Below are 14,236 nucleotides of genomic sequence, written 5' to 3'. Positions count from 1 at the left end.
CTGCCCCATGATATAACCTCTTCAGAAATTATTATTAATAATACCTCATGTTTAAATAGTGCCTTAAGGCTTACAAGCACTTAGTAGCCTTTGGGAAATTTGGGAGAAATGATTTTTTTTTTCAGAGCAACTTCTAATTACATCAGTTCCAGTGACTTTATTCTAAGTTCTGCATGTTGTGCACATGTTATGGAGGTTGCCAGAGCTTTGTGTGAAAACTGTACTTTTTTGATCAGAGAAGTCCGCCTCCTAAAACCGTTACTCTATAAGTATCAAATTGCTCTATTTGAAATCTTATTATTCCCGACAAATCCAAGCATTAGCTTTTAAGGATCTTGCCCATACTGGAAATAACATGGTTTCTTTTGCTCTTTAGCTCTGCAGATATTTATCCTTTTCTCCTGAGGTACTGTTCTCTCTCCTGATTGAGCATAGTACTTTTGGCTGCATGCATTCTATTTTTGTTCTCACTGCAGGAAGTCTTCTCGAAGCCAGAAGTAACATTTCAAGCCTTTGGCTTGCTTTAGACTAGGCACAGGGAAGAAAATGGTTAGAATGTGATTGAGGAGGAAAAAGCTAAGGGTTAAAGATCAGAAGCTTGTCTCTTTGGTGAGTTTAAGGATCTTTGACATCCCAGGATCCAAAAAGGCTTTCCACCTTGATGGAGAAGAACTGTTTTAGATTGTTGAAGGACAGCTCAGGACTTGATTAAACTTGAGAACACTGCTTATAAGAAATTTATCTTCAGCTTTATTTGAGCATTGTTTCCTCTCACCACAGTAGGTATTATTTACTTCATCCATTTAAAACTAGGAGGAAGACCCTAGAGGTGGTCATACGTTTGGGTCTCTGACTTAACAGGATCTTTTCTCTCTCAGCTGCTGTTCTGGAGCTTGAAGCCCAGTTCTGTGTCTACTTTCATTTTAACTCTTCTCAACCCTTCCTCTCTCTCATCCACATTTTTTAAAGCTTTTATTTAGTATTTTATTTTTTTTCCCGGTTACACGTAAAAACAATTTTTAACATTTGGTTTTAAAACTTTGAGTTCCAAATTCTCTCCCTTCCTCTCTCTCCCCACCCCTCATTGAGAAGGCAAGCAATTCCGTATAGGTTATACATGTGTAGTCATGGGAAACATTCATAATAGTTTTATTGTGAAAGAAAACAGACAAGAAAGACTCAAGAAAAATAAAGTATGAAAAAAAAGTTTGCTTCAATTTGTATTCAGACACCAACAGTTCTTTCTCATCCTAAGTCCTTCAGAGTTATCTTGGATCATTGTATTGTTGAGAATAGCTAAGTCATTCAAAGCTGATCATCTTATAATATTGCTGTTAATTTGTAAACAGTAATTTCACTTTGCATCAACTCATGTAAGCCGTTCCAGGTTTTTATGAGAGCATCCTGCTCATCATTTCTTTTAGTGCAAGAGTATTCCCTCATAATCATGTACCACAATTTGTTTAGCTATTCCCCAGTTGATGGGTAGGCCCTCAACTTCCAATTCTTTGCCCCCAGAAAAGAGCTGCTATAATTATTTTGGTACATATAGGTCCTTTTCCTTTTTATCTCTTTTGGGATACAGGCCTAGTAGTGGTATTGCTAGGTCAAAGGGTATGCATGGTTTTATAGCCTTTTGCGCATATTTACAAATTGCTCTACAAAATGGTTGAATCAATTCACAACTCCACCAACAGTGCATTAAAATCTCATTTTTTCCATGTACTCTCCCAAATCTGTCATTTACCTTTTTCTCTCCTATTCCCAGTCTAATGGGCATGAGGTAATACCTCAAAATTGTTTTAATTTGCATTTCTCCAATCAATAGTGAGTTATTTTTTCATATGGCTATAGATAGCTTGATTACTTCATGTGAAAACTGATCATATCTTTTGATCATTTATCAATTGGGGAATGGCTCTTATTTTTATAAATTTGACTCAGTTCTCCATATGTTTGAGAAATGAGGCTTTGTCAGAGAAACTTGCTTCAAATTTTTTTTCACAGTTACTATTCCTAACTGTATTTCCCTCCATCCTATTCCACCAATCCCACTCCCCCACTTCTCTTCTCTCCTTCCCCTCCTAGTTTCCTATAGGATAAGTAAGATAGATTTCTATACTCAATTGAGTGTGTATGTTATTCCCTCTTTGAGACAGTTCTGATGAGAGTAAGGTTCACCTCCCCATTCTTCCCCTTCACTCCAAAAGCTTTTTCTTGCCTCTTTTATTTGAGATAATTTACCCCATTCTATCCCTCTCTTTCTCTTTCTCCCAGTACATCCTTCTCTCACCCTGTGTTTTTATTTTTTAGATATCATCTCTTCATATTCAACTCACACCTGTGCCCTCTGTCTATATGTGCTCTTTCTAACTACCCTAATATTGAGAAAGGTCTTATGAGTTACAAATATCATCTTTCCATGTATGCTCCTCTCTCATGCTGGTGCAACAGACCTTTCCTGCTGACCTTCCAAGTTGTCTCGGGTTGGAGATTTGTTTCACTCCATCATTTTATAGGTTCTTCTGCTCTAGAATTTGTTTAGAGTCATTATTTGGAGGGATATGGGAGAGAGCTTAGGCGAGTCCCTGCCTTCACTCCACTATCTTGGCTCTGCCCTCCCCCCCATTTTCAAGTTGGAAAAAATGAAACATGGAGACAGGTGACTTGTCATTTGTGCAGAAGGTTAGTGGCAGAACCTTGACTCGATGTTGGGCCTCTGGCTCGTCGTTTCCCTGCTGTTCTGCAGTGCCTTGTGGGGGAACAAATGCAGCGTCTTTAGCACCATTTGGCTCATGCAGCTTGTTTCCTTGTGTTGTGTTAGAAACTCAGTTTCAGTTGATCAGCTGCAGAGTGGACATGTTTGGACTGAAAAGGATTTAAAGGGGGGGATGGGCTTTGTCTTTCCTACAATAACTGGGCCTAGAGTCCAGGTGGAATGCATGAGGGATGAGGGCTATAAAGAAAACTGCATGGGTTTTCTTTCATCTCAATTTCTTAATTACTTCAAAAGACCTGGTCACAACTGTCTTTAGTCACAAATCTTCTGCAGCCCAGTTTCATCCATTTTCAGCATGTTGTCTTCCTTTGCCCTTGGTGCAGAAGCAGGCCATCTGTGCTTGGGAGTGGCATAAAGCTGACGATCTTCCCCTTTTTTGTGTCATGAACTCTTTTGGCAGCCTGGCAAGACTGTGGACTCCTCATAATTGTGTTTAAATGTATAAAATACATAGGAATACAGTTATCGAAAAAAAATTTTTCAGAAAGTTTGTACCCCCGATTAAGCACTACTCCTCTAAGGCAGTGGTGCAGAATCTATAAACACAAGATAATGAATATCATTACATTGTGTGTATATGTCATGAAGTAACTTCCTTTTTAAATGGCTTCTTGATTTGAGAGTAGTGTCTGGTTTCTTTATTCTTCCCAGGTCCTTACATCTTTGAGTTTGGACTCTTTCCTGGTCACATAGTGAGTTAGAACCAGGATGATGTTGAACACAGATCATCAGACTCTTTTTTTTCCACTGCAGTATATTGGCTCTTTTGTCCTTGGATGCGTTCCTTAGCCTCTTTGGGTCCAGTCCCTCATGTGTTGAATGTTTGTGGGCATTTTGTATTATGTACAGCTTAGATAAATGGAATATTTTAAAATTGGCCCCAAAATATATTTTTTTTATTTGAAAGGTATTTTTGAGGCCAACTTGAAGAAGAAGAGATTAAGCAACCTTTCCCTGGTCACATAGTGAGTTGGCAGAACCAGGACGAGAACCCTGATCACCAGACTAGGGAGTTTGCCACTGCAGTATGTCACCTCTTCTGTCCTACATTCTCCTGTAGTTGTCATTTGTTGAGGATGTGCAGAGTGTTTGAAGTTATACCCATGTTCTATGGAAAGAGAGAACCTGAGCTGTATCATTCACCCCCTCCTCGCTCCCCCAGGATAAAATGTAAATGCTTCTGTTTGCCCTTCACAGCCCTTCGCTGTACCTCCCAAATCAGCTGTTCTACTTGACAATAATTTCGGTTGTTAGTTTTTCCTTAGATCAGACTTAAACGACCACAACCTCTTGCCACCCTTGTTATATATATCATTGTCTCTCCTCTGCACTCACTATGCAGCCAAGCTGTGTATCCCCTATGCTTGGAACACGCTTTCCTTCTCACCTTCGCACCATAGAACATCTCGCTTACAAGCATGGAACCCTTTTGGAGTCTCCCTCTCAAGCTGTGAGTGCCTTCCCTTGTATTTATTTCGCATATGCAATGTACCTGTTGTCTTTCCCAAATGAATGAATAATAATAATAGCATTTTATAGCACTTTGATATTTGTAAAACACTTTACAAATATTAACTCATTTTATCTTCACAACCACTCTGGGAGATAGGTGCTATTATTATCCCCATTTTTTAGCTGAGGAAACTGAGGCAGATAGAAGTTAAGTGACTTCTTCAGTGTTACATAGCCAGTAAGTCTATGAGGCCAGATTTGAACTCAGGTCTTCCAGGCTGTAGGTCCAGTGCTCTGTCCGCTCCACCACCGAGCTGCCATATAGGCTCCTTGAATGCAGGTGTATTTCCTTTTTGGATCTTGCTGTCCCCCAGCACATGGCAGCACAGCTTGTGCTTCCTAAATGCTTATTTCTTGGAAATACCATTGCACTCCAGAGAATGTGGAATGTGAGATCTTCAGAGGAACATGTACTGATGCAGTACATGTTGCAGAATAAAGTATGCTGAAGCAGGAATAAAACAATAAAAATGATGACTACAGTAATGTGCATTAAAGTAGTAGGAAATGGCACCCAAACTCCAAGAGTAGGGAGCAGAGCAAGCTTCCCACCTACCAGATTTGAGAGACTGCAGTACAGAATGTTGCATCTTCTGTAGTGGTTACATTGTCAGTTTGACTTTGTTCAGCAGTTTTCCTTTGTTACAAAGAAAAGGTTTGATGGGGTGAGGCATATTAAGAAATGCCTGGTGTTTGAGGTTTTTTAAGGCATCAATAAAACAAACGTCTACAATACTCCTCCCATCCAGGTAACTTGCATTCTCACTTTCCTTTTGATTCATTCACTGATACATCTGTGACTTCTGTCTCTTTTGTTCAAACCAGAGTTTGAACCAATCAAATCATTTTCTCTCTCTGTCTCCCACTTTCCTTTTCTGTAAGTTAAGAGAATTGGACTAGATGACCTCCACGGTCCCTCCAACTCTACATCTGTGAGCCCATCATCTCTAATGCATCTCTAGTGCAAGAGGGAGGACCCCCTTGTAATACCAAAGAATGGTAGATTTACTATGTATCCATTGATTGAGAAAATACTGATTACAAAAACACCCGTGAATTCATTGACACTTCAAATTAGTGTATATTATATTCATCACAGTAGCATTTACATACATTTGAAAAGCAATAGCATATATGAATGTGAAACTTTTATTCAGTCTACAGAAGGGGTGTTACCATATTTATGGATTTAGGAATACTTTACAGAAACTCTGCAGTCCACAGGTTGAGATTGGTTTTAGTGTGTATTTCTCTGTTTTGCTGGATGCAGGTGTCAGTGGGACTAGATTTGAGTTGGGGTGAGGGGACTGGTTCAATTTGGCAAAAGTTATGGATCAGTCAGGCACAAAGAGTCAGATAAAAGAACAAAGAGTCCAGAAGGGTCAGGTGAATAGCATAGGTCCAAATAGGCAGATACTAGACCTTTAACATTTAAAAGCTGGAAGGAGCATCGGAGGTTAGCTCATCCAGTCTCCACCTAAAACAGAGGTAAAGAATAAAGAATTTCCACTGCTTGTTCCTGGTTTTGGCATCATTAGCCACATGGAATAAGCCCAGTCCTTTCCTGATAGTCCTTCAGATGCCTGAAAACACAGGTTATGTCCCCTGAGTCTTCTCTGGGCTAAACCTCCTCAGTTCCCTCCACTGATCCTCAGATGACACGGCTCTAAGGGCCCTCCAGGTTCCCTCCCTGTTCCCCCTGTTCCCCCCTCTAACATTCCTCTGTACCCTAGTTTGTTAGTAGCCTTCTTAAAACTTTGTCCAAATTAAGACCAAAGAGAAGACCTGAGAAGTCACAGGATCTTGGAGGGTATCTAGTCCAGCATATACTGAGTAATGGAGTGATGGAGTGAGTGATGGAGAGATTAGCATCTGCATGGATTAGCATCTACAACATGCCTGGCATCATAGTCCTCCTGCCTCTGCTTATAGATTGAAGAGAAACCAACTCCCAAATCAGCCCATTCTCCTTGATAGTAATAGCAATTGTTAGCCTTTCCTTATGTGAAACCTAAATTTACAATTTTGTAACATCTGCCTGTTGCTCCTGCTTTTGCCCTTTAGAACCAAGCTGAACAAGTCTAATCCCTCTTCCACATGGCAGCCTTCTAATACATAAAGACAGCTATTGTGTCCCCTCAGAGTCTTTTCCTCTATGAGGCAGACATCCTTGGTTCCTTTAGCAATCTTCATATGGCCTGAATGCAGGACTTCACTGTTCTGGTTGCCTTCATTCTGTTGCTCTACGGCTTATCAATGTCTTTCCTAAAATGGGGTGCGTGCAAGTGAACACAATAATACAGGTGTTGTCTGACCAGGACAGAGTACTGAGGAACCATTGCCTGCCTGGTCCTAGACACTGACTCTGTTAACACTGCCCAAGATTGCAAAATCCTAGGATCCAGAATTCATATAGTCAGCAAAAGCAACACCTGTTTGCAACACCCTGAGGCTGTAGGTGGTGGTTTTAATAATGATAGCAGCATATGTAGCGCTTGCTATGTGCCAGACATTTGCTAAGTTCTTTATGACTATCATCCTATTTGATCCTCACAACAACCTTGCAAGGTAGGTGCTTTTATTATTCCTGTTTTACGTTGAGGAAACTGAGGCAAACAGAGGTTAAGTGATAATGTCCAGGGTCATACAGCTAGTAAGTGTCTGAGACCAAATTTGAATTCAGGTTTTCCTGACTCCCATTAGCATTCTATCTGTTGGGCTACCTAGCTGCCCATTAGAAGGATGGGAGGTGATAGGATTACTGGGACATTCTGGTGCTGTCACTCCTTCTCTATCCTTCTGACTTGTCTTTATCTGGCTTGCCTCCAGAAAAGGTGTTGGCGTTGCATAAGGCATTCTGCAAAATGAAGGTAGAGAAGAGCCTAATAGGAGCAATAACTGTGCTAAAGTTGAAGTGGCTCATTAGTGTTACTTGGATTCTCAGGTCTTGATTTTGCCTGTTTTCTGTATGCTTGATAAGTATTCATTGAATTAAATTCTTGTCACTTTGCAGTTGATTCACCTAGAGATCAAACCAGCAATCCGGAACCAGATTATCCGTGAACTCCAAGTCCTACATGAATGCAACTCTCCATACATTGTGGGTTTCTATGGTGCCTTTTATAGTGATGGAGAAATTAGCATCTGCATGGAGCACATGGTGAGTCCAACCCTGGGAAGGCTAGTGAATAAAAAAGAATGAATGGAAATCCTTAATGAGTACGTCAGCAGCTTGTGGAAAAGCCATTGTTTAATATAAGTTAGGACAGGTGCTTCTGCCTAGGTCTCTGGTCTAAGAACTCCTTGCTTAATTTGGAAAATATAAAGTTAAGTAAAAATGTTAAAAGCAGAAGTGGTCAGAATTAAAGCCCTTAGGAGGAAATGCTGAAACCCCACTCTCCCTACCTCTCCCCACCCCCAACAGCCTGTCTTACTCTGCATCTGCCACTTAAGGACAGCTGTGGAAGGCCTCTGGGGCTTGAGTGGCGTGATGATATTAGCTCACATTTCTTGAGTGCTTTATAATTTATGAAGCTTTTTATTCCTCTCAACCTTGTGGGGGAGGTGGTACTGTAGATATTATGATCCTGTTTTACAAGGGAAGAGACTGAGGGTCAGAGAGGGTAAATACTTGCTTCATTAGCACATAGCTTGTAAGTAGTAGAGATGGCACTCAGAGCAGATTTCTGACTCCAAGTCCAGCGTTGGTTAAGTTTTAAGAGTTATGTACACTAATGTAACATTGTCTTTTTTTTTTTTTTACAGTGTTCAGGTAAGAGGCAGGATGGTATTTCCTAAACTTGTTTAGCTGTAAGACACTTCTGGACTTAATTATATTGGCAGAACCTATGAATAGTTATCCGATTTCCTTGTCTTCCTAAAGTCTGGATATACAGTGCAGGCCCTGGATGAAGCAGAGGTTGGAAATTTGGGGGCCAAATGGAAAAATTAAGCAAGTTTACTGAAAACTTGCTGAATGTAAGAAGTATTTTAGATAGAAAGCAGTATGGCCTGGTAGAAAGAGTATGGGGTTTGGAGTCAGGGCTTGTATTCCAGTTCTAGGCTTTGCTCTTGATTGCTTGTGGCCCTGGGCAAGTCACTTAACTTCTCTGCAAAATAAGATACCTGGGCAAGGTGATTCCAAAGGCCTCTTCCAGGTCTAAAACCAAATAATTTCCCATTTAGAATTTTAGAGGGTTTGAAACCTTCGGCATCAGATGCCCTCACCCAGTCCCGATCCATGTTGTGTGCAAGGCCAGGGTTCTAAAGAGCCTACCTTGGGGGAACCAAGAGAGTGAAATAGATACTAAACCAGGAGACCGTAGATGGGCTCCACTCAGCAGTAGCTGTGTCACTTCCTCCTCCTGGGTCTCACCTACCAACTCTGTGAAAGATAGGACAGAACTAAATGATTTTGGGGTCTCTTCCAACTACAAGATTCTTTGAAGTAATTTGAATACATGTGTTGTAAAGCATTCATGGTGCTTGTAATTCTTGTGAATTGGGCTCTGTTCTCACTAGGAAGTTCTGTTTGTAAGTACTGATTAAGCATTTGTTTTTAAATAGTGCTTAATACTTTGACAGGTTTAGGTGACCACCTCCTCTTTCTCAGGGAACATTGTCACTATGTGGAAGTGATTGTTCTGTAGGAAATAGTTGTTCCAGGGGTTGCTCTGACCATTTTGGTGCTTTTTACCTGTCATCATCAGATTCAAGCATGATTAGCCCTAAAAACTCTCATTATTAGCCCCTGAAACATTTGCTCTTCAGTACCTTCCTTGCCAATGACAGTGTTTACAATTGAAAATTCCTGGGCAACTTATAGAAATCATATTTTTTTAACTTCATTTGCATTCTACCACCAATTCCTGCCCCCTTATCATCTGCTTTTGGAATATGAAGTTATGGTATGGGAGAACTGATCTTCCTTCTCAGCATTCTTCGCACAGCCCTGCTTAACTGGGCTGAACCAGGAATGAGTCAGGGCTGGTGTATATGTCTCGAGAAAAGGTTGGTGTGCAAAGTGACCTCTGTCCGGGGCCGCTGCTGACCATTATTAATGGTAACGATAGGAACTGACACATAGAGCACTTCACTTCCCTATTGACTGAGTGCCTTACCTGCTGTATCTCATTTAAGGTTCAGAACCCTGAGAAATAAGTTTTATTTCTACCGTTATACAGATGAGAAAACTGAAGTTCATATACAGGAAGCACTTCATCCGAGGTCGCATGATCACTTAGGAACCAAGTAATTCAAACGTTGTTCTCCCCATTTAGAGAAATGGAGCATGGCTAGTAAATGGGGATTCTGGGGCTTGACCTGCTTCTCCTGGGCTCTTCCCACCTCTCGTGTCACCTCCCTTCTGTGTCAGTGGGACCCACCAGCTAACATAGATTTTCCCATTGTAGATGTCTTAGAGGGAGAAGCAGCTTGATATAGTAGACTTAGACTTTTTTTTCTGAATCTTTAATTTCATTGGTATGGGAAACTCCGTCTGCGGATGCAAATCAGCACATTTGGAGCCAAGTTTTAGAGAATTGTATAGAGCATTGAGAGTGTTCGTTGCGTTGCCTGGGGTTATTTACAGTTGGTATATGTCAGAAGCTAGAATTGAACCCAGGTTTTTTGAAATCTTAGGTTGGTTTTGTATGGACTATACCATATTGTCTCTCCAGAGTAAGAAAGGCCCTCATTAATATAACACTTTATGATTTACAAAGCACTTTCCCCACAATCTAGAACCTAGAGAAGATAAATTCAGAATGAAGTAGGTGAGCTGAAGAATTTTCTTTTTTGTAAACAAGAAAATTGAGGTTCAGAGCAGTGTTAAGTTTCTAACTACTTTGTATTTATTCTGCATGTGCTTGTATATGTATTTTTTTTGTCCCTCTACAAATACTCCTCTCCAAATATGTATTAGGAACTTAATAAATACTTTCTGATTAATTGAGGTGAACTGACTTGTCCAAGGTCACACATCTAGTCAATATCAGAGGTGAACAACAGAGCCAGGTCTCCTGACTCCGGGTCAGTGTTCTTTCTGCTATGCCATGCTGTCTAGCTAAGACTTGGATTTAAGTCCTGACTTTGCTACTGACCTTTGTAAAGTGCCTTTGGTTCACTTTTTTTCTGCAAAATGAAGGAGTTGGACTAAATGATCCCTGAGGTTCCTCCCAGCTTTATCATTTTGTGATTCCGTAGTGAGGAGAAGGTTGCTGAAAGGGTAGGAGCTAGAGATCTTGGAAGTTGTAAGTTTTTAATAAACAAAATATCCAGTTCTCTGAAGGACATAATGTTGACCTGGATTCCTGGTGGAATAGAAGCAGCCTGTGCACTAGGGATGATGGGAAGGTTTCACATGAAGGTTCCTGTGAGCTCTTGACATCCGAGGAGGCCGTGTAGCAGAATGCTGAGAACATGAGCCAAATGACCAGCAGCCTCGGTCCTGATAAGGCCTCCTTCACTAGCTCCCTCACCTTGCCAGGTCACTGAGCTGCCCATTCTGAGGCTGTTTTCTTCTCTCCCAGTTGGGAATAATACCGCTTGCCCTACCCAACATAGGGGCTGTGAGGATCTGTTGAGGTGATACATGTCAGCATATTTTGGAAAGTATGTTCTGTGCAGATGTGAGGTTGTAGGCATGTGAGGCACGCGGCTGTTTTAGTGTGACAGTAGGAACAGTACTGGAGTTCTTTAGTGTGTGTTTTTGGCAAAGGGCTCATCTGCCCTTATACTTGACCACTCATTCAGGATCTCCAGTTGGAAGGGACTCTGTAGATGATCCAGTTCAGTGCCCAGTTGTGGTTATGCTGTTACTGACAGAGCTACTTCCTGTGACTCAGTCGCTGGGTCTTGTGAAGTGCTGTGATAGACATAGTTGTCACTTGGCAGCCAGTCCTCTGGTGATGAGCATCCCTTCACTTTAGCTTGCCTCATGTCCATTTTACAAGGGGAGAAAAGGAAATAGAGAAGAGAATGTATCTATGCGTAGAGCCAGAAAGATATAGTCAGAAGAGATCCCGGGCTTTGAGACAGCAGTGTCCTTAGGGGTGCCTTCTGTGAGACTGAGCCTCCTCCAGAAACATTCTTCTTAGTTCCCCTTTCCTCAAAACCCCAGCTTTTATGTGAGGAGCATTGTGTAAAGAGCGCTAGACTCCGACTGTGTGACCACGATAACAAATACTTATCAAAGCACTTGAAGGTTTGCAAAGTACTTTCCTCCCAACAGCCGCGTGTGGTAGATATACAAATATTGTGAACTCCATTTTACAGATGAAGAAACTGAGATTTAGGGAGATTAAGCGACTCGCAGTCACTCTGCTAATAAGTTCAGGGCAGGATTTAAACCTGGACAGATGGAGAGAGGACGAGAAGGCCTCTGGGAAATCCTCCGAAGGATGATTTTCTTCTCACTCCAAGTCTAGGGCTCACCTCCCCAGTTTATTTCGTTAGGTTTGTAGTCTCCTGGGCACAGGAGTCATCATTCGTACATACACATGCTTTTGGTAGTTCCTCCCTAGAGGATCTGTGCTTTCCAGGTTCTTCCAGTATTTTGTGGATGCTAAGATCCACATGTTTATCCCTTACTTTAGCCATGTGACTGGCCCGCCTCCTTTTTTGGTCGTTCATAGGATAATGATAATAGCTAACACTTAGATAGCGCTGGGTGCCAGGCACTGGCACAGCCCTTTATGGTCACTGTGTTTGATCCTCACAACAGGCCTGGGAAGTCGGCGAAACTGTTATTGTCAGTTTACAAATGAGGACACTGAGACAAACACAGGTTACGTGATCGGCACAGGGTCCGAGGCTACGTTTGCATCCTCTCGACTCCAAGCCCAGCGTTCTATCCACTCACTATGCCGCTTAGGATGATAGCTGCAGAGCTGGAAGAGACCTCCAAGACCATTTACTTCTGACTTCTACTTTTATAGATGAGGAAATGGAGGCCTAATGAGGTTGAGTGACTTGCCCAAGGTCATATAGGTAGGGTCTAAAATGGGATTTGAACCCAAGTCCTCTGACTCCAAAGCTTTATGTGACATTGTAACACTTAATATACATCTGTTGAATTGAATTTTAATTTATTCTGGGCAAGTCATTCAGTTTGTCTAGCCTCACTTTATCTTCAGTAAAATGATGATAATGACACTTGCATTCCCTGCCTATCAAAGATCTGATGGGGTAACATGGGTAAAATACCTTGTCGGTGGCAAGGAGCAGTGAGGATGTTACTGTCACTGCTGCTGTTGTATTGTTGTATACAGAAGACTGTTGGAGCTAAATGTATTCCTCCTACCAATTTTCCCTAAAGGTTTGGGAGAGGGGCTGTTGGCCTTCCTCTCGCTCTCATTCCAAGCCTGGCAGTCAGCAGCTACTTTTCCACATTGCCCACATAGGACAGAGGCCAGGTTTTTTTTGTGGCACCACTTGTCTGTCTTAACATCTTGTGGTTGATCTGGCTACAGTGTCAGTGCTCTCCAAATGAGCAGAATTCCCTGCCAGGTACTAAAGCACTAGAGGAATAGGAACTAAAAAATAAGTGACACCCAGACCCAGGGAAGAACGAGGCTTCTCTTCTGGCATTGGTTTCTTCTCTTTTCATGGTGCAAACACATTTGTGTACATAGAGATCTTGCAAGGGAGACAGACTAAAGGGGCCCTTCGGTTTGCCAGTGTGTTTGGCCCTGAGCTGTTCAGATTTCCTGTAGAGGAAGTGGAATAACACCTTGCAGTGAACCGGGGAAACGCTTCATTTCTATGCCTGCCACTAGGGTGTTCCCTTGGGAAATGAAGGTTCCGTGTTGCCAAGCCAAAAGGAAAAGCACTGTAGCTGCTTCGAGGCTGTCTTGACAGGGATTTTTCCCTTTTCTTTCTGGGATTTAGGATGGAGGCTCTCTGGATCAAGTATTGAAAGAGGCCAAGAGAATCCCTGAAGAAATCTTGGGGAAAGTTAGCATTGCGGTAAGTGTTTTCTTTTTCTGGGTTTTTGCAAATGGGATCTGACATTTTAGGTTTTAGGAACTCGTGATTCTTGGAGGGGTTGTTAGGTGTTTGAACCTCATGTTTATGTTCCTCTCCATTAGTAGCATTCACTCTTAAATAATGATTTGCATTGAATACCTATTCTCGATTTCATTCTTTCCATCTGGCAAAAATTGAAAGGCAGCTTGAATCTTTTGTATATATATTTGTGTGATGGATGAGTAAAAGCATTGGATTTGGTACCTGGAGATCTGGATTCTCTCTCTTGCTCTCTCAGTGACTAGGTCTTGAACCTCTAAATCCACCCTCAGTGTCCACATCTGTAAAACAGGTATTCAGGTAGATTGCTTTTAAAGTCCCTACTAGCTTTCTGATTTGTTGTTTAAAACACTAGATGGTACCTGTAGGAAACCATTGCTGCTGTCCTCTACCATAGCAAGGAGTCCTTGAACTTTTTGTGGTAAGAAGCCACCTTGTTCCTCACTTGACACTGCAATTGATAGAACAGGAGGCAGTGATATCGGGGAAGGATATGTATGTGTGTGACAGGGAAGTGTTTATGTGGTGACATTGGTTGGTGGAACAGGAGTGCTTGGTCACTGGGAAATCCTACAGGCAAGCCACAGAAGAAAAGGCATCCTGGTGGCTTGGCACATTTCAAACTCAGAGGCTTCTTGCTCCTTTTCTACAAAATGTCTCTTCTCCCCACCCCCCTTACCAGAAAAGCCTTTTATAGGATGCAACAGGGATGAAAGACAGCTCAGGCTTTATTCCCTTCCTTACAGGATTTTAGAATACGTGGTCCTTGTTAGACTAATCTAGTGATTAGGGGGAAAGATTCCACAAAACCTATTAATCCTTTCAGAACTCAGTAGCATGTTGTACCCTCTCTCATTTTCTGAATACTGTCATTTTGCTAAGCATAATATTAAAGCTGACCCAGTAGATAGTACTTTT

The 14,236-nt window shown here is 41.7% G+C and overlaps 1 protein-coding gene across 1 annotated transcript in view; it reads left to right on the top strand.

Annotated features, from left to right (window-relative positions):
- Nucleotides 1-14,236, top strand: part of MAP2K2 (mitogen-activated protein kinase kinase 2) — a 34,220-nt gene that overhangs the window by 4,064 nt on the left and 15,920 nt on the right. Inside the window, exons 3-4 of the mRNA XM_036759049.1 lie at nucleotides 7,305-7,451; nucleotides 13,181-13,258. Coding sequence (XP_036614944.1) covers nucleotides 7,305-7,451; nucleotides 13,181-13,258 — 225 coding nt within the window. The remainder of the gene's footprint in view (nucleotides 1-7,304; nucleotides 7,452-13,180; nucleotides 13,259-14,236) is intronic.

This window comes from Trichosurus vulpecula, chromosome 1 (assembly GCF_011100635.1).
Source record: "Trichosurus vulpecula isolate mTriVul1 chromosome 1, mTriVul1.pri, whole genome shotgun sequence".
Classification (NCBI taxonomy): domain Eukaryota; kingdom Metazoa; phylum Chordata; class Mammalia; order Diprotodontia; family Phalangeridae; genus Trichosurus; species Trichosurus vulpecula.
This window is presented reverse-complemented; position numbering and strand designations above follow the sequence as displayed.